At 39.1% G+C, this 21921-nt stretch overlaps 1 protein-coding gene across 10 annotated transcripts in view; it reads left to right on the plus strand.

Annotated features, from left to right (window-relative positions):
• Positions 1–21921, plus strand: part of MAP4K3 (mitogen-activated protein kinase kinase kinase kinase 3) — an 85720-nt gene that overhangs the window by 15866 nt on the left and 47933 nt on the right. For 8 of the 10 annotated variants that reach the window (XR_774038.1, XR_774040.1, XR_774039.1 and 5 more), the window contains exons 4-12: positions 4055–4119; positions 6426–6481; positions 10315–10362; positions 12500–12542; positions 13193–13265; positions 15854–15985; positions 16283–16345; positions 16429–16510; positions 16607–16717. Coding sequence is in view for 7 of the 10 variants with exons in the window: in XM_010562425.1 (XP_010560727.1) it covers positions 4055–4119; positions 6426–6481; positions 10315–10362; positions 12500–12542; positions 13193–13265; positions 15854–15985; positions 16283–16345; positions 16429–16510; positions 16607–16717 (673 nt within the window). In the remaining 3 variants the exon portion in view is untranslated. Of the gene's footprint in view, positions 1–4054; positions 4120–6425; positions 6482–10164; positions 10216–10314; positions 10363–12499; positions 12543–13192; positions 13266–15853; positions 15986–16282; positions 16346–16428; positions 16511–16606; positions 16718–21921 lie in introns of those variants that run through there. The other 2 variants (XM_010562431.1, XM_010562432.1) reach the window with 2 other exon arrangements.

Here is a 21921-nt window from a genome sequence, read left to right on the forward strand (position 1 = left end):
CTGATGCTGAATGTCTGTGTAGTTGGAGCAAACTGAAATTGGACAAGTTGAGTGTGCCAGAACTTGAAGGCGGTGTTGGGGAAGAGAAAAAGTCCTGGCAATAAATGCTAGAGGAGAAGGAGAGGTCTCACGCAGAAGCTCAGCTGACTAATGCTGTCCTGAGGAGTTTCTTCTCCCTGCCATTCAGTGTCCTGAGTAGCCCTGGACCCTCAATGAAACCATGTTTTATCACTGGTGGTGTTCATTGCATCTTTCTCAGTTTGAGTGTCTTGTTAGCTTTTGTCTGATGAAAGTATTGCATGCCGACAGATGTGATTCAAGTCAATGGAATCTGTGTTTTGAATTATGTTTGCTTTATAGTCATTTCAAAGGTCTGTAGTGGAAAAGCTGGTCATATTAGTACTTCACAGACATAGTTTAGTGTGGAGCATGAACGAAGTTTCCAAGAGCAAATGTATTTTCAGAATAAGATTAAGTGGAAATGCACTGTGAAAGTATGAGAACAAAGAGGAAGGCAAGCCATTGACTAGCCCATTAGATGGAACACCATCTGCATGCTACACTGGGTGAGGCTGGGAGTGTGTGATTGTGTACTGCTTGCATTGTCGTGTATACGTGTTCAGGAAGGGATCAAAGCCTGAAGATAAAATCAACGAGCCATGCTGTTCTGGCATCCCATATCTTGAAAGGTGCTTGTCTTGGCAGCCTGAATGCTTTTTTTTTTTAATGCTGAGCTGGTCTCTGAGCTGCATTATGCACAAGTTTGTGCAGGTGTGTGTACAGGTAGAGCGTGTGTACATGTAGGGACTTGGTATTCCAAACTAGGATTGTCTGCACTTCAGTTTTGAATGTTTACAGTTAATTTGAAAGTTAACCTAAACTGTGCATTAATTCCATTCTTTGCAGTACTGGCAGGCTTTTTCTTGTGCATGAACAGTCAATTCTTAATACTGCTACCTCAAAGTCATGTTAAAATTTTTTTTGAGAACTGTGGAGTTACTAGTCTGTTTGACAGCTGATTACAGATTGTCAGGTGGTAAAGTTGGCAAGGGATCTTGTGATCTCCTAAAGGCAGTATTTGGAAACTCTGTGTTATGGTGGTTAAGCTTCTTACATAGATGTTGCATATACTGAAAGTTGTGTGTCTGGGACCACGTAGTGTCCCACCCTTCTATTGCACCTCCTTAGTCTTCCTGCCAACCTCAAAGCCTGCCTCTGTTTGGGAAGAGAGCACCTTTTTGTATGTTAAGATGTCCTCCACTGCACGTGATGACTTTATTTGTACCTGTCTGCAGTACTGGGAAGGAAGTTGTTGACGTTTTCCTTGATGTGTGACGTTAAGTCTGGTGTGCTGTGCAAACCTGAAAGTCATTGTTATAAACCTTTTCAGAAGACAAATTTAGAAGAAAGAAGTGAGGAGTTGCAGAGCGGAGGGCTGGGGCTCTGCAGTGTTGTTGAAGTTACCCCAAGCTGTTTTTCTAACATATGAACTTCTGACCAAAATGTGAAGGTTCCATTTGTGTTTGTTTCTGGAGGTGAGATTATTTGCATTGTAGAAGCACTGACAAATGTATCCCAGTTGTCTTCCAGCTGCTTCTTTTAACTAGTCATAGTGGGAACAGATTGCTTAGTATAACTAATAAAAAGCTGTTTCTGATGACTTTAAGATTTCATGTGAAAACAGACTGTAAGCAAATATTGTTGCATTCAACTTTCTTTAAAATGTTATGATTGAAATGGTGCCTCTTCTCATGATGCTGTATTCAGGCTGGGGGTGCTTTTTCTTGTTTTTTTAAAACAGTTTTCCTCTTGTCTCAGGGTATCAAAATATACCTTTTGTAGACACAGAATGAAATTTTGGCAAATATATATTTTGGCACTTTTCTTGTGCTCTTGTTTGGTCCCTTCCCCTTTCTTTGGTGTAGTGTTTCTCTTTTGTCTGGCCAATCGAATGGCTATCTTTGAGGCCTCTCATTGTCTGACCTTTTATTTTCCAAGTATTTTTCACTGCTAAGAACAGTAAGGAAAATACTATCATCCTATACTTGGCACTTATTGGCATACTGTTGTCTGTGCTTTTCTTCTGTTTATGTATGGACTTTTCAGGCAGTCAAATTTCTGCCTTGCTGTTAGCCTGGGTATAAGTTGCAGATGCTAAATGGTACTGTTGATCCTGTTTTGTTTGCTGTGCTTGCCATACGCTCTGCAGACATGGACAATTGTGTACACTGTTACTGTTGATTACATGGATCTTCGTCTGTGTCAAAGCATTTGGGCACAGTAATAAAAGGCTAGATAGTGAATTAGAAATGCGATCTCCTCTTTTGGTCCTCTTATGGTTTTTTCCTTTTCTGTAGGGCTTTTCCACACTGGGAAGTTAATGCCCACTAAGTGAAGGTGTGAATTTACAACGCTTATCTACTTCATGTCTCTTACTTTGCGAGTGCTCTGCTGCTGTCCTAAGGCTGCTGGGGTTGTCCTCGCTTTTTCCCACTTCCACGCTGCTGCTGCTCTTGGCATCAAACAGGATGCAGCCACATGGGAAAGAGTGGCTTTCATGAGCCCAGTGCCCCCAAAAGTGTCCCTGTCTGAGTCCTGCATTATTGTGGGGAATAAACAAGGGGCTTGCAGACGTCTGTCTCTTCAGTGCTTCTTTCTCACTCATGTTCCCCTGTTGCCATTGCTAATTCTGTTTTCTTTCACAGGCACTCACATTGCTTCTGTGTCTGATCAGTTCTTTCAGTGGAAAGCCTTCATATTATTTCAAGCAGTGCTTTAATTAACCCCTAGAAGTGTATGGAGTTAACAGCCAGGGACTTCTATTGCTGCAAACCCCTGTAATGCCTGAACAATACCTTTCCCACCACGAGAAGAAGCAGGTGGGGTGTAGCTTTGAGGACCATGTGGACTATGGACATAAAAGGGGAAGAGATCCAAGAAAGACAGTTCTTCCTTGGAACAGCAGCTGTACTAGCTGTTACCTGCTGGTGAGAAATACTTGCAGTTTGCAGCTCAGGGGATAAGCTCAGCATTTACAGCGTTGCCTTGCAAAACATTTCCATGAATGTTGGCATGGCCCACAGGAGTGTCTCAGCTATTCTAACAGAGCCTTATGAATGCAAGAAACCCAAGACCAGGGGTCATGGGCAAGCTGCAGAACAATCACCAGTCTTCCCTTTGGTTGTCCTGTGTCCCACTCTGCCCAAAGGTGGTTGTATGTGATTTTTCTGTCCTGTGTGTTTTGATGGCCAGGAATGACTAGGCAAGTCCCAGATTTTCTGCTCTCCAAAATGCCTTTCTGCGGCCACATGCAATACATCTGTCTTATCAGTGAAAATTACTAAGTGAAAATAGAATTTAGTGTCTGTAATAGAAGATACCTTTGAATCCTTCAGCCCATTGTCTATTCTTGGAAAGCACCTTTTATGGAGGTATAGCAAGTCAAACTGAATTGATTCCCCTCGGTAAGAGGAACCTAAAGAACTTCGTTCTGAGTGCTGCCACCAAAAATATGTATAGGCATTTTTGAGGGAAAAGACTTCATCTGAGAAGGCACTTACCCACAGCGTGGGCTCCACTCTGCCTTGCTTTGACTCAAGTGCTAGAGTTTCACTCTATTTGTTGTAGAAGAAATTGAGCTGAGAGATATCCCTAGGGCTTTTTGGTTTTTTGGGTTTTTTGGGTTTTTTTTTTTTGGTGTTAATTCCTCTGCTCTGAAAAAAGTGGAGAAGTGAAAATGAGGATGAAATAAGAACACACATTTGTTTTCTCTCTACTCTCAGTAAAAATTCAAAAAATATCAGTGTGAACATTTCACTAATACTGTTTCTGTTGCTCCAATAAACCCTGGAATATTTGGGGTATTTCATTAGTTAGTATTTTGACAGTGAAGTATCACAAAGATTAAATCATATTCATTATTTGACTTGTACTTTTCATAATACGGAGCTTGTTGTGTTGTGCTTTATAATGTTTGGGTCCTCTGGCTTATATAGCTTTTATAGATGCTGTTTTCAAATCTGACAGCTAATGAATGGTTTTGTTCACTTTTTAGACGAGACAAGCTATGGATTTGCATGGAGTTTTGTGGAGGTGGCTCTCTACAGGATATTTATCATGGTATGTCAGGACTGTATGTCACGATTCCTTAAAATCTAAGTAAAGCTTATTTTCAAAAATGGAGATGATTACAGTGTTTTGGAATCAGAGAGGAGGAATCCTGAATTTCGTATACATAATAATCCATTGAAGGTCAATTTTAGCTTATGTATTTACATAATTGGTTGGGGTTGGGTTTGGGGTTTTTTAAACGAAATCAGCTATAGTGGGGATTTTTTTTTGAGCAGCAGAAGTTATTTCCTTCCTTCAGTATCTCATATACCCACCACTGCTTCTCAAAGGCTGTAAGATTAGACAATATTGTATTGTAAAAATTAAAAAAAAAAAAAAAAAATTCTGATGGGATGTCTTACTTCATAGCCATTTTGGTTTTGAGCTTTTGAACTTTACTCTGGTATAATCTATACCACTGCCTACAGATAGCTAGGTAAGTGGATTGATTAGTGTGGATGCTCTTGTCCTTTGTAAACAGCGATCTTTTGTATGTTTCTGTAGCAGTAGTGCCATGAGAGGTGTGTTTTGTGGGTATTTTTAGATGCTGGATGCATGGCATGTGAAAAGCAAAGGTGGCCTATATATTTGCTTTAGGCTTAGGTGCAATGAGTGATCAAAGAAACAAGGGGCGTGTGTGAATCTATTGCGTTAAGAGAGGATCGGTCAACTGATTGCTGGTTTTCAAGAGAGAAAATCAGTTTTGAGGGATTTTATTGCCCTGGAATTAAGACTTGCTTAGGAAGGGAGTATGCCATAAGTGAGTAACGGCTCTGTGGTTCTCAGGTGATGTTTTTCAGACAGGAAATCCGTCCATATTCTAAATTGTGAAGATTGTACATGTTGGGATCTTCACATCCTTCTCTTGTGCGTAAACAGCTTGTATACCTTTTAATGTTTAACTTGGCTGCAATTAAAACAAGGCACCAATTCACAAGTTCGCACCATGCTCATGACATAGTCATTTGAGTATGGCCTTGTTGATCCCTTATGTCTTTGCTAGTGTTGATAAAAGCATTGTGTCTGATAGGTTTTGTTATGTGGAACACCTGTAGAGTAGGAAATGAGCTCATGCCATATAAATGCCTGAACAGATGTCGTACAGGAGTGGTTTCCTGTTGCAGCTGATTTTTGGCTTCTCTGCTGGTAGTTACAGTGGAAGGTTCTTTTCTGATTTTAATTACATTCCAAAAAGACTTATTCCAGTTGAACTATAGGCATCTGTAATGTTAAATTAATCAGAATTAAATTTCTCAAAATAAACATACGTGCCTAGAAATACGTACTCTGGCTGCTAATATATTTAGTTTTATGTGGGTTTGGAGCTTTTCTTTCAGAAAAGGGAAGATGGATCTAGACCTGTTTTGAAGCTATATGTTGCATGATACTAATTTATGTTATGGTTGTGGGTTTTGTAGAAGCTGAGCAGTTAGGTGCTTAAATCTTGTTTCATTTTTAACTCCCTACTCCTTCAGTTTCCTTTGAGAAACCCCATCCAACTTTTCTGTTTGTTTTCTCTGCAAAACCTGAGAAGCTTGCAGTGAGGACTGCATTTCCTGGTCTTAAAACCCTTTAATTTCAGGATCAAAGTCCAGTGACTGGGGACAAGTCACAGGCCATTCATTGCTTGCTGTTCAGTGTTTGGTTTATGTATTTGTTAAGAATTTAATTGTTTTCCTTTAAGAGATTTGAGTGAAGTGTGACCCTGCAGGAAGCTGCTGAGACTGCTCAGAAGGAGTTTGAGAAGGTGCATGGTGTGGCAGGCCCAGGAGGAGCAACAGTGCTGGTAGCTCATGCAGAAAAGGCTTGAGAAGCTGCAGAGAGCAGGTCACATGGCTACAGGCAAGAGAGAGCAGGTTGTGTGGCAGTGGGAAGGACGGAAGGAGAGAGTAGATCGCAGAGGATAGAAGGAACTTCCTAGGGCTCAATGGGGACTGAGCAGAGTTTGCTGCAGCTCTGAGTCATTGGGCTGGAAGTCCAGCCCTGCGTAAAAGGACACAATGGGTTTGTGCAGGGGAAAGAGTTGTGCTTAAATCACTGCTTCTGTTTCTTTTTCCTCTTAATTACTTTGAGATTTATATGTGGAAGGAGTTAGTAGTTTCCATTCCAATGGGACGAGACATCTTTGAGTTTAAAAAAATGTTTGTTGGTCTTTGGGATGCTCAGTCTGGGGGGAAAGTCTAAACACATTTACTTTGAGGCTTCTAGTGTAAGATCCTATCAGTGTGAATGGAAGTGATTGAGGTATGGGTTTGGAATGGGCAGTACCTTACCTGATTTTGAGAATTTTTTTTTTTTTTTCCCTTTTATTTCAGTGACTGGACCACTTTCAGAACAGCAGATTGCCTATGTTAGCAGAGAAACACTACAGGTAGTGTGTTCACAGGTTCTTGTGGTTGACTTTTATTTTTAGCTTTTAATACTTTTACATTAAAAGCTACAAATACGTGTGATGCCATGGAAGTACAGTGTTTGGATGGCTTAGCATTTTTCTCAGACTTCTGAGGAGGTCCTGTATTATAGCCTAGCACTGATTTGTATAATTGCATAACCTCAAATTATCCTGGATCATTTGAAGAAAACTGTCATCATCTTTCTGCTGTTAATTCTATTTTTGTTTTTAAAGGGGGGAAGCAGCATATTTATTAATCCGTATTTGTGGTATAAATTAGTTATTGCAAGTTTGAAGGAAAATTTAAGGACTCAGTTTTGCATATCCAATAGTTGATCTGTGCCAATAAGAAAAAAAAATTGCCTGGGTACTTGGGATGTTCAAGTTAAGGTCACCAGCCTCTCCTCATGGGCATGCTAGCTTTCATTTTTCTTTCCTAAATTAAAGGTTCAGTTCACCAGTAAAACTTAATCAGAAACAGCTTTTTTTGGTGGATGTCTTGCTTCCATGTGAGAGCACAGTTCTTGGCTTCTAGTGAATGCAAATGTGTTGAATGCCATCAGTTTAGAGCTGTTGCCTTTCTCAAAACACTCTCTCAAGATAGCTCTGCCCCTGAGCTAGCTCCCTTGCATGCCATTTTGCTGACTTCTATGACATGGCTTTTTTTTCCTTACAGTGAAGTCTTATGTGACAGCTAGGAGTGTTTTGGGTTTTGAACCTTTAAACCCTTTTTTCTTACAGAATCATAGAATGGTTTGGGTTGGAAGGGGCCTTTAAAGGTCATCTAGTCCAACCCCCCCCTGCTATGAGCAGGGACATCTTCACCTAGATCAATTTGCTCAGAGCCACGTCCAACCTGACCCTGAATGTTTCCAGGGATGGGGCATCTACCACCTCTCTGGGCAACCTGGGCCGGTGCATCACTATCCTCATTGTAAGATTTCTTCCTTGTGTCTAGTCTGAATGTACCCTTTTTTGCTTTAAAACCATTACCCCCTGTCCTATCACTACCGACCCTACTAAAAAGTCTGTCCCCATCTTTCTTACGAGCCCCCTTTAAGTGTTGAAAGGCAGCAAGAAGGTCTCCCCGGAGCCTTCTCTCCTCCAGGCTGAACAACCCCAACTCTCTCAGCCTTTCCTCACAGGAGAGGTGTTCCAGCCCTCTGATCATTTTCGTGTCCCTCCTCTGGACCCGCTCCAACAGGTCCATGCCTTTCCTGTGCTGAGGACTCCAGAGCTGGACACAGTACTGCAGGTAGGGTCTCACCAGAGTGGAGCAGAGGGGCAGAATCACCTCCCTGGACTTGCTGGCCACACTTCTTCTGATGCAGCCCAGGATATGGTTGGCTTTCTGGGCTGCGAGTGCATATTGCCGGCTCATGTCCAGCTTTTCATCCACCCATACCCCCAAGTCCTTCTCAGCAGGGCTGCCCTCAACCCCTTCATCCCCCAGCCTGTACTGATACCAGGGGTTGCTCCGATCCAGGTGCAGGACCTTGCACTTGGCCTTGTTGAACCTCATTGAGGTTCACATGGGCCTGCTTCTCGAGCTTGTCCAGGTCCCCGATCCAGGTGCAGGACCTTGCACTTGGCCTTGTTGAACCTCATTGAGGTTCACATGGGCCTGCTTCTCGAGCTTGTCCAGGTCCCTCTGAATGGCATCCCTTCCCTGAGGTGTGTCAACTGCACCGCTCGTCTTGGTGTCATCTGCAAATTTGCGGAGGGTGCACTCGATCCCACTGTCTTATGTCATTGATAAAAATATTAAACAGTACTGGTCCCAATACGGACCCTTGAGTGTCACCGCTTGTCACTGATCTCCATGTGGACATTGGGCCATTGACCGCTACTCTCTGTATACAACTATCCAGCCAATTCCTTATCCACTGAATAGTCCATCCATCAAATCCATAATCTTCTTAGAGTATGGAGGTGTGTTTCAATAGTTGAGAATGGAATTTATGATATCATTATTTATCATGTGGGAAGATTTCTTGGTTAATGTATGTAAATTGCTTGTGGGAAGGAAACTTGCTGCTTTGTATGTATTTTCTAAGTGTTATGCCATGGACCCATTTTTGAATATTTTGAAGTTGTCTGTAAATACATGCTTATAACACTCTGACCAAATATAATGTATATAGTTTCTGATATCTTGTTGTAGCTTACAATGCTGCAGTTGCTTTTCCTAATAAAAAGTCTGAGAGTATAGGCCATCTGTCCATCCATAAAAGTAATTTACCCCATGTCAATTTTGCCATTAGTTTCCATGAATCTGGAGTTTCACTTGAATGCCTAAAGTTAGTGTTCGATCTCCATATTTGGAAGCCCATTAAATGGTCTGTTTTCAAAAAATACTCAATATCAGTTCTGGTTGGAATCAGTTGAGACTGATTCTGAAAATATAGGTCCTTTAAATATGGCCTTTAAAGTACCTGCCTCGAGGCATTCAGTTTTGAAAATGGTGACCTCAAATTCTTCCAAGGCAGTGGTAAAAATGAGTGAGTTGTTGGGCTTTCTGTGCCAATAGCATTCAGAGATTTAAATGCAAGGAGCGTACATGGGACTCTTTTTAGATGATGCCAGTTGTTGCAATGGTCAGATAGATGCTCTGTCCCAAAAGCAAATCGAGTCCAATTTTTGGGTCTGCATGTATGCCTGCAGTGATGACTCTGAAAAACGATTGGACCAACTGGGTGTTGTTAGTCATTTCCCCCAGAGAAGCAGCTTAAAACATCTGTGAGTGGGGTTTTTTTCTTTTTTTTAGTTTATTTAAGGAGTTGAATTTTGTAACTGATTAGCACTTCAGCGACATTGCATTTGGATTTTCATGAACTGACAAAAAAATAGCCCAAAACTGTATCTTCAGTGGCATTGTTGTCTATCTGTACTATGTCGTTCACTTGAAACTCTCAAGTACCAAGTCACGTAAGTAATTGTTTCCTCATTTTTTCCTGTTAGTATATTTAGGACCATTCATGAAAATGCTGATAATTGAAAACAATCCTAATTTATTTTTGCAATCAACACCTCTTGCATGAGGTGGCAAAAAAAAAAAGAAATAATAATTCTGTCTTGACATGGGTATCTCACATGAATACGTAGTCTTTATGGAGGTTCATGACTGCAGAGTGAGGAAGATGTTTATGTGTTGTTTTACCCCGGAAGAGAATTTGAGAGATAAGCCTGGAGTGTCAAAAGTGTCGTGCTCTGTGATTTGTCACGCAGGGATTTGGTTTCATAGAATTCTTCCAGAATTTAAACTTAAAGTTTCTAACTCAAGTTGAGTCCTAAAACGTTTTGGCACTGTCATCGCGACCCAGAAAGACAGCCTAATGCTTCTGCAGAAATCCGTGAATTAGAGCTGAACTCCTGTGTTAGACCTGAAATGCTGCCTGCTAGCATGCTTCTAGACTTAACTGAAGTGTGTAATGATATAGGGGATAACTGCACTAGGTATCCAGTAATCTGACTGCTGAATAGAAGACTGTTAGGCAATTTAAAAGTAATTAACTTGGTCTAAAAAGGTGACAGTTACCACCTCCAGAGGAAAACTTCCTCAGGGAGTGCTTTTCTTGAAACAGATGTGGTGACTGGTATTCTTTCCATCTATCCTGTGTTTTAGATACTATGCTACTACATGTATTGAATTTGCAAATGCAGTTTGGATACACTGAAATACGAGAATGTTCTTCAGTCAGTGAGTCATTTAGGTGATTGAATTGGATCCTAAGTATGTCTGGTAATTAAGAAAGAAATGTATATAAAATGAAAAATATTGGACTAAATTATTATCCAAATATTTTATGCAGGGACTATATTATCTTCACAGTAAAGGAAAAATGCACAGAGATATCAAGGTAAGTAAAAACTGAAGGGAATTTTGGTGTTTTTCAAATAGACTAGCTCTGATGGGTCTTTACTGTTATGTATCAATTTGGGGGATATTTTTAAATATGTAGGTTTTTCTATTAGAATAAAATTTTCTGCCCAAGGGAAGAAAAAAAAAATATCTTTCTTTAAAATGCATGCATGGAAATAGTTTGTTCTTTTAATTGGAGCTCAAGATACTATTTATTTAGACCAGCACTGTAAAATTTGGGCATCAGTGAGTGTCTGGAGCAACATGTGTTCAAATGGCTGGACGGGTGTGCCCTGCGCAAAAGGAAAGATTCGGTCTTTCCCACACCTTTCCAAGAAGCTTGACATACCCTTCTCTTTGAACCAGCTAGCGAGCAGAGCTGTTGCTTTGGCTTCTTTTCTTGGTGAGCAGATGCAGGGCAGTGGCTGCTGTTCTGTGTGGTTCTTGGAGACTACTTCTGTCCCCTCCCTTGCATGCTGAAATTGGAGAGGGTACTGCAAGTCAGGCTTGTAACACTGACTTACTCAAACCTTCATCTCAACAAAGCTGTATCAAAGGTGGCTTGTTCAGACTCTTAAATTCTGTTACACTTTCTTTCTGGTGCTTCCTGTTAACTTTTTGTTGCTGGAGTTTTACTTGTTACTGTTTGCGTTTCCAAACTCTTGCTCAGACTGCAGCTTAAACTTGGCAGGCTTTCTCCTGGAAATCTGACAGTAAATTATCGTATTCCTTTGTGTTGTGTGGGGTGTTGGTTTTGTTTGGTTGATTTGGTTTTTTTTTCAGACTAGGGATACAGTGTCCATGGTAGCTTCAACAGTAGATGCCTTAATGCAGCCTGATTCCAAGTTGTTCTCATTGACTGCAGAAGGATATTTGGGTTTTGAGCAATCATAAAAATAATTTCTGAATGCAAGATTACTTTGGATACAAAAATTAAACTTTTTTCATTATACTTTATAGAATGCAAAATGATGCTTGTAAGGATACAGTGCATAGATAACCTGTTTCTAAACGGAACTGTGCTGATAAAAAATGCTTACAGTGCTTACGTTGAATTTTTTTTTTAAATGCTGTTCACATGAGCATGGAAAAATACTATCTTAATCTGCAGATCTCCTGACTGTTGAATTATGGTTGTTTCCCTCAGTAGTTATGTATTTAGAGTATCTATCCTGTTAGTCTTGAAAGGTGAACAAGAGCAAGAGCATGTTAACCGGACTGTCACACTATTTACCAAGCTCTGTTTATAACGCTCATTAATGATACTTGTGTGACATTTGCCAAAGTAAGCTGCATTCTACTGCAGGCCTGACTTTTCCTTCTCTGTGAAAAGCCATAATCTGTAAAAACATAGTTTTTTGGAGGCCGATCTGTGCTGCAATTCCATCTAGTTTATGGGCAGTGCTGACGTTTGGAGGTGTGTTGAGCCAGCTCCAGCCTTCGCTCAACTCAAACTGTACCTGGTTTCAGACTTCAAATCAGGTTTGTTCTCAGTCCTTTTATGTTGTAATTTTATGGTACCAACTACTGCTTCAGGTTAGTTTTGATTATTGAACTGAAGTGAGTGGTACATATAGCCACACAACAGTGAACTCTTCAAACCTAGCACTAACAGAATCTTTGTTGCATAAGTACGGAAATAGTTTTGCTAAACACTTGAATATCAAGGCAGGTCCTTAAGGCTATAGTAATAATTATCATGGTTCTCAAGACAAAGCCAGCTCTTGCATATGAAAAGAAAATCAAATTACTTCTGCTTTGACCTTTAGAGTTCCTATTTCCTTTCAGTCAGTGTAAATAGAAAAAAGTAAGAATTCATCAGCATAGCCAAATAATCATATTCTGCTTTTTGAGAGGGGTTTTGTGTACAATGGAACTCTGTAGTACCATAGGCTGAAGCGTACTAAACTGAAAATTAAGGAGAACCCCGTATATCCAAGTTTCTTTATATAACAGAATGGAAACTTGCTAATTTCACAAACATTTCCTTGGTAAGGCTGCAGATTTCTTGAACACACAATCCTTGGTTTGTCTTTGGCCCCTAGTTTGCTGTAAGATCTTACATATTTTTTTTTAAAATATGTATTGGAGGAATCTGCATGTTTTAATTCAAGTATGCTTACTTTTTTTTTAAGGGAGCAAACATCCTTTTAACGGATAATGGACATGTAAAATTAGGTGAGTTAATACAATTTAGTGTTATTAACAGATTTTTATGTGCTCAAAGAAGCAGTCTTCTGTATTTTGTTTAATGATGTAATAGTTCATGTAAGGAATTAGTGAATATCAGAATTCTTTTTCTCTTGCTGGTAGTATCTAACTGCACCATCCAGTTAGTGTCTGAGGAGTAATGAGTAGTTTTGGAACACTGAGGTAAAAGACTTTCTGATGTTGTAAGGGGGAGGTAAAAACCAAATCACAGGTTTTTATAAATTTTTAATAAAATGTACCATCCAGAGTGCTTAAGTGTGAAATGTGCCTTGAAAGATTATCTGAAAGAATCTCTTGGATAATACTAAATGATGTCTTTTATCATATTAAAACACTGCATGTAACTGTTAGGGCTTCCGTGCTAGCCTGTTCTTTTTTGTGTTGATAAGGGTCATGTTTGTGCACAGCCTGCGTATTTGGCAGCTGACTGAGAGGAGCTGACTGATGGTACCTGAGATACACCAAGTTTCCATTATTTGCTTTTGTTGTTTATTTTTTGTTAAATATTTCCAATATATTTAAGGAACTCTTACAGTGGGGAGCCAAACTTGTGTTCATTAACATTTACATCAAATCAGTTATTAACCGTTGTTTTGGTTTTACTTTTTTTTTAATAGCTGATTTTGGAGTATCTGCACAGATTACAGCTACAATTGCCAAAAGGAAGTCATTCATTGGCACCCCGTATTGGTAACTGTGTTTTACTTGGCCATTAATATAATAGTAACGTATATATAATACTGTTGAAAAATTGTGATAAAAGCATGCTACGTCACTTTCTGGGTAGACTAATCACTAAAGGCTGTGTCAAACTTTCTAGTGATCGTATCTGTATTACTTATGCTAAATCCTGAATTTACTGTGTATCAGAGAAAGTGCTGTAATGCTCTGAAAAATTGAAAGGCTGTCTGTGTGCTGCTACCACTGTTGACTAATATATCTCAATTTAATCAAACTTCAAAACTATAAACAATTTTGCTTGTTTTTAATGCCGATCTTAAATTTTTTTTTCTTCCCTGATTTTCTGTTTTGGTGTTTTGTTTCTTTCCCTCCACCCTAGATACTGCTTTTCTGCAACTCTTAAGCTGATAATGAGTTTCATTTGTTTGTCTCCACAGATTCTTTTGCCACTTGTGAAATGTTTCCCCTAAGCCAGTTTCTCGCAACCCCCCCTTATTTGCCTAAACTGATTGAGTTCAAAAGTACATTTCTATTCTATTTGTACTGCATCTTTATTCTTCCCTCAGTAACCGTGTTTGCATAATTTATCTTTTCTGAAGTTCAGCATTTTATTTTCTCCTCTTTGTACTGGAAGTGGTTGTTCCCTTTTTGCCTTGAAGTAAATGGCACACATTCTTTGCTGTAAAATAGCACGTTTTTTGTGCATTTCCCAGAAAGTTATTCAAAATTCTGTTGTCTCACAGCATAGTAGGTACAAGATAAAAATGTATACAGTGAGGAAAACCCTACATCCAAGTATTCAGTCCTGAAATAGCATTTTTAGCATTCTTCTGCGATGTAAGTCACACCAAAGCATGGATTCACTTCCCTTTCAGAATAACACAAACACCCATCAGTCATGATTGTGTAATTGGTTTGTGTCTCTCTTTCCTAAGATGTCTGGGTGGCTTTAGTACTAGCCTGTATCACTGTGTAACTTCCAAATTTTGCCATGCTTCTCAAATGACATGTCATAACCTCAAACAATAACTTTGAAAGCATTGCATAGGTTAAATGCTGATGAAAAGCATCAGGTTTTCTTTGCAGAGCTTCGAGAGGAGAAGCAAGGAAGCAAAATTGTTGAGATTGTAGAGAAAAAAATTTAGTTGGAAACAGGCCGTGTGAAAGTTTTAGTGATCATTAGAGGTGTCTGGGCAGGTAAGGCTATGGTGCTTGGATGGGAGAGAGAAATGAAGGGCAGAACTGCTGTGCAGTGTCTTTAGTTCTAGTAACCCTGCTGTCTACCCTTGAGCTCCTCCTCCATGTCGTTCTAAAGTTAACCCATGTAACTCCCTCCTTTTTGATTTAGAGTGATTGGGGTTTTTTTATGAACTCTCAAAGAAATTTATGTAAATATAGTTTAGCTATGGAGGCTTGGAATAAGTTGTATCACCAAACCTGGTGATATATTCAGATCTACAGATAAGGATGTCCGTGTTTAAAAAAATGCATCATTTGAGATGCTGCCTGCTGCTTTACTGGAGCACTTATTAAGTGACATTAATCTGTCTTACCTATATTGAGTTACATCTCCAGTTCCACTGCTAATTTTCGGGTGATCTGGACTAATAAAATTAAAAGCTAAAAAAAAAAAAAAAAAAAAATTTAACTTTGCCATCTGATATGACTATGTAGGACAATCAAATCCATAATTCACTTTGGCCATTCAAAACCTGACAATGCCTAGTAAATCATTTTCTTTAGGTATTCCCATTTATGTGTCAGTTATGTTTGTTAATTTTTGCCACCTGAGGATGTGAAACTACTTTAACTTACATGAGGCCTTCTGACATTGTAGTAGGGCAGACTACAAACAAGGAGTGTTCTGTGCAGAGGTGACAATGAGTCTTCTGGTCTCATGTTTTTAGGATACAATCATAGAATCATTTAGGTTCGAAAAGACCTTTAAGGTCATAGAGTCCAACCATCAGCCTTGCCCACTAAACCATGTCCTGAAGTGCCTTGTCACAGGCTTTTTGAATACCTCCAGGGATGGTGACTCAAGCACTTCCCTGGGCAGACTGTTCCAATGCCTGACAACCCTTTCAGTAAAGCAATTTTTCCTAATATCCAGTCTAAACTTCCCCTGGCACAACTTGAGGCCATTTTGCTGTCATTTTGTTACTTTTTTTTGTTTGTTTGTTTTGTTAGGATTCTTCTCTTCAATGTCAGTTGATCACTTTCTGGGGCAATGTGTAAATTTGGATATTATTTGGATTTTACTGTAATTGAATAATTATACCTTAGGCTCTTTGGTTGTTGAGTGGTAGTTTGCTGTGTGCCTGCAAAAAAAGTCTGAGAGATCGGTTTTGTCCAGTTATTGCTAAATAGCTGTTTTGGAAACTGCCTGTTAGTTACTAGAAGATGATTGAGGAAAACTTCATGTATGCATTACATAACTTTTTACACATACATATATATATATCCATGCATATAAATGTATATGCTGTTAGCTTACAGATTGAGAGCTTTAAGGAAAAGAGTAGTAAACTGCTGCATACAGAAGAACGTTTGATTTGTGGTGAGAAGTTTATCTAAAAATGTCTTTTACTCTTTAGGATGGCACCAGAAGTTGCTGCAGTAGAAAGAAAAGGTGGCTATAACCAACTCTGTGATCTGTGGGCAGTTGGAATAACTGCTATAGAGCTTGCTGAACTTCAGCCTCCGATGTTTGACCTACATCCAATGAGGTTAGTAAGGAGTTAAAGCCTCGTGTGTAAATACAGCTTTGAAAATAATCTATTTGGAGTGGTGGCTATGTGTGCTATGTGGTCTTTGGGGATGCTGCAAAGGTACTGGGTTGTGAGTTCTGAATGTACATGATAGAAATTGTAGCAACTCTTTTTGGTGCATAAATGTGTAATGTTGTTGAGGTAGCATCTCTTAAACCGATGGACTTCTTCCTGCCAACTAAATAATGTATTTAATAATTCATCTTGTGTATGTTTTGCAATGTAAGCCACAGAAATACTGTTGGTTTTTTTCAGGGCGCTTTTTCTAATGACAAAAAGCAACTTCCAGCCTCCTAAGTTAAAGGACAAAATGAAATGGTAAGTACTTTTCTGTTTCAGTAGATAATGATCATGTATTTCACCGGGCAATTGATTGTAAAGTTTACCACTTCGTTTTACAGGTCCAATAGTTTCCATCATTTTGTGAAAATGGCACTTACAAAAAATCCTAAAAAAAGACCTACAGCTGAAAAGCTACTACAGGTATAAATTCATGTATGGGATTTTTTTTAAGTTATTAGAATATGCTTAATATGAGTGGTTGGAATTTTAATATGTGTTTTTCCTTCTGTCTTTCAGCATCCTTTTGTTACCCAACCATTAAATCGAAGTCTTGCTATTGAACTTTTGGATAAAATGAATAATCCCGATCATTCCGCTTACCATGATTTTGATGATGATGATCCTGAGGTAGGAATATGCTTTAATCACAGAATCAGGTTAAGTTTTCATTTGCCAACAAAACTAAATTATTATGATTTACTGAGCCACAGAATGTTTTGTGATCTGGGAATAGTCTCAAGGGTTGCTTTTACTTTTGGTTGTGCTGCTCTGTCACGTGTACAGGCACTTAGCAAAATTCATTATATTTGGAGGAAAGAAGCTCAAAGAGAAAGAGATGTAAACACTTTAAAATTTTGTTTATTTTTGCCCTTCAACAATTTTGCAACAGTAAATGTGGACTACTTCTCCAGTTGTGAGTTCTGTCATGCATTCTTCTTTCTGTTTCTTTCTGGAATTATGTTTCCATTCATCTGCAAAGAAAGCATTCATAAGAATCACTTTATACCTCTGTAGACTTGTTCTTTTGTTTCTAATTTACTTTCTTATGAGAAGAGAATGATGCTGTAGTTGTTTTTTTTCAAATGGTTTGCTATGTGTTTCTTGCAGATTATATTTTCTATCTTAGAATACTCTGAAACTTGCTTTCACTTAAGGTTTTGTCAAAGGCAAAGTTTCTGATTTTCTGCTTTAATAGCTGGGAAAAAATAGCATGCTTATGTTAGATGATAAATAGTGCAGGACTGAAGGTTTTCATAAATAAGAGAAAACAGATATTCTGTTACTGCCCCCTGTCTTTGTACTTAACTGTATGTTAGTGAAGACTTCCCAACTGTTTACAGTTCCCTAACTGATGATCTCTTTCGGAGGAAAAAAATTAATCCTTTTGACAGAAATGCCATTGATTCATTAATTGCATACTTGTGTTTTGTTTTGTTTTTTAAATGGATAAACTAGTCTAAAAATGCCTTCAAAGGAAAACAATTGAAAAGAAGCAACTACTTTAAGATACTAGTTTTCAGATTTTACAAGTTAAATGAGCTTTTACCTTCTGGAACAGCAAAGACAAGTTGACATGCACCAGATTTATCTTCCTTAGAAGCTGAAATAAATAAATGTGGAAAGAAGCCAAAGTGAAATAGGTCTTTTTTTGGTATGGTAGAGTGCAAAGTTTATGTATTTCCTAAATGGGAGGGAAGGAGAAGAAGGCATAAGGATTGAATAGTCAGTACTTTTAAAAACAATTGCCAATAGTGGAGCACACTTAGTAAATTTTTCTGTTAAAAAAATGTTTAGGAGAGTTAAACAGGCAAGAAAACCCTTACTGTGGTTGACTTTCATGTCAGTGTTAAGAGAAAGAAGTCTGATTCCTGATGGAGACAGCACTGAGGAACTCTGATCGTCTCCCCATAAGCTCTTAACTATCAGGCGTCCTTTAGTTCTCTGTCTGTTCAGTGGCAATAGAGAGCTCTGAGGCCTGTTAAAGTGATATTTCTGTAGAAACCAGAAAAAGCAAAGCTTTCACGAGCTGTCAGAAGAAGAAAGGTAGCTTGTTTTAGTGTGCTTCCTGTGAGTGAGCTGCTGAGATCAGAGTAGCTTGCCCTGAGTCTTCCCTGCTTTCCTGGAAATTGTACTGAAACCCTGATGTGCTGTTCCCCTGTGTCACTGGTGTATCTTTTCAGAAAGAATTTTGACATTCGTTTTGGGCCACTCAGGTGGAGAATCTCTCTTCTCTTCCTCTATGGAGTCACTTCAGTACACATTTTATTGACAGTTACTTGTAGCTTTCAAAATAGTGTTTGCTCTTTTATGTCCCTTCTGACTTAGAATTAAGAAGGCTCTTCTGTTGCCTAGTGTATTACTTATCAGTCATCCCATCATGAAGTGTGGTATCAGAGGAAAAAGCTATGCCTTGTCTGGGGACAAAATGAAGAGAAACCAACCTCACAGCAGTGATCAGAGAAAATGTGTATTTTCATCATTTGTAAAGGAGCTAGTCTGGCTGACAGTATGGAGGACAAGCAAGCTGCTTGCATGACTTTTGATAGGCATTTTTTCAGATGTTAGTTCATTCGTTTTTTGCCTTATGTTGCTGAGGGTTTCCTGCTGCATTCGTGGACTTCTGTGCTAGGCATAATGATACTTCTCTGTCGTTGTTCATCATATGGCCTTGAGCTCTCCAGTGAGCTTCAAACACAGTTACCTATGGTGCTGGATCATTTTCATTGGGTAGACAACTTAGATGTCTCTTCTCATTTCTCCCCTAACCATGTTGCCAGATAATTTTCCATTGAGGCATTTAATCAACCTGTAAGATGAGATTGATAGTGACACTTGGGAAAACATTTTATTTTGTAATAAGCAAGTCTAGAACTCACCTCTGTGAATAAAGCTGGTGATAATGAATTATCTGATGCATCTTGAGCAAGGTCTGTATTTCTCATAAAGAATCCTGCCACAGGCAAAGCAGTTGTTGGCATTGTGGTCTTTCCTATAATAAACCGAAGGGAATAAGGAGGGTACATGCTCCTATTATACACGGTTGAACTTTCTCCAATACCTGCCTGCTCACAGAGGCAGCTGGAGATGTTAATCCAAACTTGGGGATTGACCACTCCTATACTTGTGGCAGTCAGCTGAATGCATCCATCAAAAAATGACAGAAGCAACATTACCTTGTACAAGGTAACGCAGTACAAACAACACTGGTGAGAATCTTGAGCTTCAGACCTGCTCCCCAGTTTGTTTGGAGTTTTGGTTCTTGGAGAGGGAGAGATGGGGGTGGTGTTTGTGTTTTGGGGTTTTTTGGTGTTTTCTTATTTGAGGTTAGAGAGCTTTTCTGGCTATCAGTGGTCTTTGAAGGCAAGCCTATTGTCTGCTGTGATGACAACTCTTCACCTGGCCTGTGCTGCTTTTGTGGGGATGCTATCTGTTACTGCTTGGATAGTCTGCAGAGTTGTGTGGGTGAGGTAGAGATTAAGATGTGAATTTGCTGCCACTTTGAGGACTGCTGTACTACATCTTTAAATCATTCTAAACTCAGACAAAGGTGAAATGTTTAATGTGTAAAAGCTAAACTTAAAAACACACAAACAGGTTATTTGGGTATAATCAGAAAGGTCTCCCTGTGATATAGTCATTATTCATTTGGCAGCAATATCTGTAACTGACATTTTGAGTATTTTTCTCTACCCCAACTCATGGAGGACCTCATTTGGTTTCCCATTCAGTCAAAGACAGGATTTCCATTTGGGACTCTGCTATCACTCCCTTAAGAATAAACCTTTGGAGATGCTGGCAACTGCCTATTCACCACGTTTCTGTGACAGTGACTCCCATGATGGATGTGATATTAGCTGAAAAGGTTGTAAAGAGGAAAGTGCTCATGTTTTATCCTTAGCACACTAAGTTTTGGGGATAAGATTGCTCTTGAGATCTGTACCGTGATTAAAATTGGGCCCAAATGGCCTTTGTGTTGGGAAGTTTACCTACATTACTTTGTCCTCTTGCACAGCTTGGATGTCAGCTGTTTGTATCGGTTTGTTGTCAGCGTAGGTCTTTCAGGGTGACTTGAAGACTTTGTCCTCATGACCAAGCGATGAGGATTTGACTCCTTCCAGTAATTCTCTGGTCATGGAAGAAGAAGGTGTAAGGGCAGGCTCTGCCTGTTGTGTAGGACAAACATCTGTGGCAGGATGCAAGGAACTTGCACAATATCGCTGCAAAGGCAAAAATAACTCCCACCCCCGCTACAGTCGGGATTCTCGTGCTGGCATTACAGATGCGCACGCATCATGTGCAAGTGGGCAATGCCTCTTAACAAAAGATTATAAATAAGCAACCTTTTTGTGCTTAGAGCATTTGAAAGAACTGAAGTAGAAAACCAGATCAAACCTTGAAATACATCCTGAGCTATAGCAAAGCATTTTTGAAGTTCAAAAGAATGCACAATAGACAAACTAGAACTAAGGAAGGGGAGAATTGGCATAAGTTACAAGAAATGAAAAACTGCCTGTGAGATACGTGGGAGAAAATACATACACACAGTCTGTAAGTCTCTCCAGTTTCAAAAAAGACCAAAGTGAGCATAAATGGGAGATGAAACACTATGTACGTATGTGTTGGATCCTAATATAAAGCAAGGAAGTAGTGTGCAATGAAAAGGGGAGAAGGGAAGTAATGCTTTCAGATAATATTTCAGGGATAAGCAGTTGCTGAGCTATTCGTGACTCTTTGTGAGTGTACAGCAGTTGAAGTTCTCTTAACTGTCATCACTTCGTAGTCAAAAGTTGCCGAGTGTAGATTATAATTAGCATATATAAAAGCAAAGCTAACATGCCAGCACATCAAATTTCTGACACTATGGTGTCAGATTGCTTTAATTAAAAATTGTTTTGCTTCCACGTATTCAACACAGAAATGTAGCAAACATGCTCTTTTCAGAGATTGCTTGGGCTTATATCATGGAGAATGAACTTTTTTCCCTGAAGAGTAAGATTTCATTGCAGAAGACATGCTGAGAGCACACTGTTAGTATTTATGTTGCTAATTTGGGGGCCTGATTGTATATAGCAGTTAGCTGGTGTTTTACTCTTGTTAAGAAACCTTAAGTTATGGTTTCTAAGAGAACCTGCAGTAGCAGATGTAGAAGGAACAGAGAAAATCCAACAGAGGCAAAGAAAAGAAAGCCAAGTCTTAAAGTTCATGACGCATCATCCTGTAGAGAAGTAAATGGAAATCCAGGGAAAAAACAGAAGTGGAACATAAATATGAAGGTGAATTTGTAGAAATGATGGCATCACTCTTGCCACACACCGTGAGTACTAGGAATACTCCTTTCTATTCAGCTCTGAAAACCTCAGGTGAACTTCTCATCTACTTAAAGAAACTAATTGATGACTTTCTAGGAATCAGGTTTGGTTAGAAGCTGGGAAAATGATTGGGGTAACTAAAGAAAAGAAATGCTGCCAGTAAGTCAGAATTAGTCTTACTGCTTATTTTGGAAACTACCAATACCCTTAAACTGAAATGTGCAAAAAGGAAATGTTATCTCGGCAAAGATAAACACTGGCCAGCATTGTCTTAATTTGCTCAAATCCAGTGTTTTAAAAACCCTTATCTTGAAGTTGAAGACACTCTACAGCTAAAATGTCTCCAGATAGTTCTAACTTTAATATAGAAAACCATACATGGCAATCTTTATTTTTAGCTTCCACTTGATTTCTTTCTTTCTTTTTTGATATTATGCTAAAGAAACCTGCTAAAAACTAGGTATGCAATACTGGCTTCAAGTGAGTATATTTTGGTATTGAAGTATTTTATCTTTCTCTCTC

The sequence above is a fragment of the Haliaeetus leucocephalus genome, unplaced genomic scaffold (assembly GCF_000737465.1).
Source record: "Haliaeetus leucocephalus isolate CR32 unplaced genomic scaffold, Haliaeetus_leucocephalus-4.0 Scaffold160, whole genome shotgun sequence".
Lineage (NCBI taxonomy): Eukaryota > Metazoa > Chordata > Aves > Accipitriformes > Accipitridae > Haliaeetus > Haliaeetus leucocephalus.